The sequence below is a fragment of the Rhagoletis zephyria genome, unplaced genomic scaffold, assembly GCF_001687245.7.
Source record: "Rhagoletis zephyria isolate East Lansing unplaced genomic scaffold, Rhagoletis_zephyria_1.1 Rzeph_scaffold_20236, whole genome shotgun sequence".
In the NCBI taxonomy this organism is placed as follows: domain Eukaryota; kingdom Metazoa; phylum Arthropoda; class Insecta; order Diptera; family Tephritidae; genus Rhagoletis; species Rhagoletis zephyria.
The window spans coordinates 6,062-7,751 of record NW_016177295.1 but is presented as its reverse complement, the minus strand read 5'-3'; the positions used below and the strand labels follow the sequence as shown (position 1 = coordinate 7,751).

At 37.6% G+C, this 1,690-nt stretch overlaps 1 protein-coding gene across 1 annotated transcript; it reads left to right on the top strand.

Annotated features, from left to right (window-relative positions):
- Positions 1 to 647: 647 nt before the first annotated feature.
- On the top strand, positions 648 to 1,415 carry LOC108380751 (tRNA dimethylallyltransferase, mitochondrial-like; the record flags this gene model as incomplete). The annotated part of the gene is made up of 2 exons (XM_017637145.1): positions 648 to 1,111; positions 1,257 to 1,415. Coding segments are annotated over 2 exons (623 nt in total), but the record flags the coding sequence as incomplete, so codon positions are not given.
- Between the last annotated feature and the right edge of the window lie 275 nt (positions 1,416 to 1,690).

Genomic DNA, 1,690 nt, shown 5'->3' with positions numbered 1-1,690 from the left:
CGGCACAATATGCCTTCTTTAACCGCCAAAGCACCACCTGTAGAGAGAGGTTCAAGTGAAGGAGTATAACATCTTGCGCCTTGGTATTCCTCAGGGACCATCCTAGGGAGTGCCTCGTAGTAAAACCGCCTATCCATTGGCTTCGACTGACAAACAGCAGGCTTTTAATGTCAGTCTTAGGGATCGGTCAACACTTACGTCAGGTGGCAAAGGAAAATCGTTATTACAAATAAATTGTGAATACTTCGATAAAATCATCGACCTCTACAGGTTTGGATTAATGCCATTACAGCAACTATAACCCAAAGTTTCAGTTTTTTCTCCGATCTGTTTGTTCATTTAGTTGAGGTTCATACAATTTAACCGAAACTCTTCAGATTGGAACTAACTCCATATTTTATCTGTGTACCTACCAACACTATTGATCAATACATGTATCTTACATACATAATTTTAAATAAAAATAAGAACAGGGCGTAATTTTCCCACAGATTTAAATGCTAACACAGATGAGGAATCATAACCTTTTATTTCTTTAATATTTAATTTTTTTTAACATATGTATACTTAACAACTGTTGGATGACTGGATTTCGATTGTACAATGACTCATTCGCATATCTGTATATTTATATTATACGCATGCAGAGCACTTCAAAGCACAAAAGCCGAGTTCAATAAACGTAACACGGGCTACAGAGTCACAAAAACAAAAAGAAAACGAAAACGAATCAGCAACTTCAAGCCAAGCACAGCACGAACTCGACAGAGAAGTTGAATTAGAATTGGGATCAAATACCACTGTCCCTACAAATAAAAGTCCAGCTTTACCTGCTGGTCTGGATGTGCTAAACTCATGTTTGAACGAATTGAAGTTGGTTACACAACGCTACTCTAAGAAGCAAATTAAGTGGATTAATAATCGGTTTTTGGGCAGTGAGGATCGTCAAGTACCAGATTTGTATGAGCTCGATACGAGTGATGTAAAGCTCTGGCAAGCGGAAGTGTATGCGCGTGCTGTGGCGGTGATCGAAAGCTATCGAAGTGGGGTGGTGTGTGAGATACAACCAATGACGCGACGACAGCATCCGGGTGCGGGACTCAATGAGGAGGTAAGTTAAGGTGGTGGTAAAAAATAAACAATTCATGGTGATACCACTTTTACCGCTTGACTTCACTTTAGTGCTTATTGGTTTATTTTAATTTCAAATAAACACTTCCTAATGTTGAATATTGAACTTATGTACATAATTTCAGATCAGCAACTATTGTAAATCCTGCCAGCGACACTTCATAGGCGAATTCCAATGGCAGCTGCATTTAAAATCCAATAAGCATAAGAAGCGAAGGGAGGCGATCAGAAAGAAAGAAAAGGCGAAGGACTTGGGTACCATCACTGGAGATGTGAAGTCCTAAACATGTTTTTATTACACATGAATCAAACTTTAATTAAAACTAATGTCTGAAAACGAAATAAAGAAGTTACAAAAATATCTAATGAAGATGCTTAAAATGAATCTTTTATTTAATAAAAAAGTTTTTTAGTAGATTAATCCTGCCTAGAATTGGATAATCTTTCAACCATTTACATAAGCTCAAATAACTTTAGGCACAGGGGTCTAGTCTGGATAGGTTGGAGTTTAACCTCCTATAGTATCTTGACCGTAGTTGTGCCAAAATAACGTGAATCT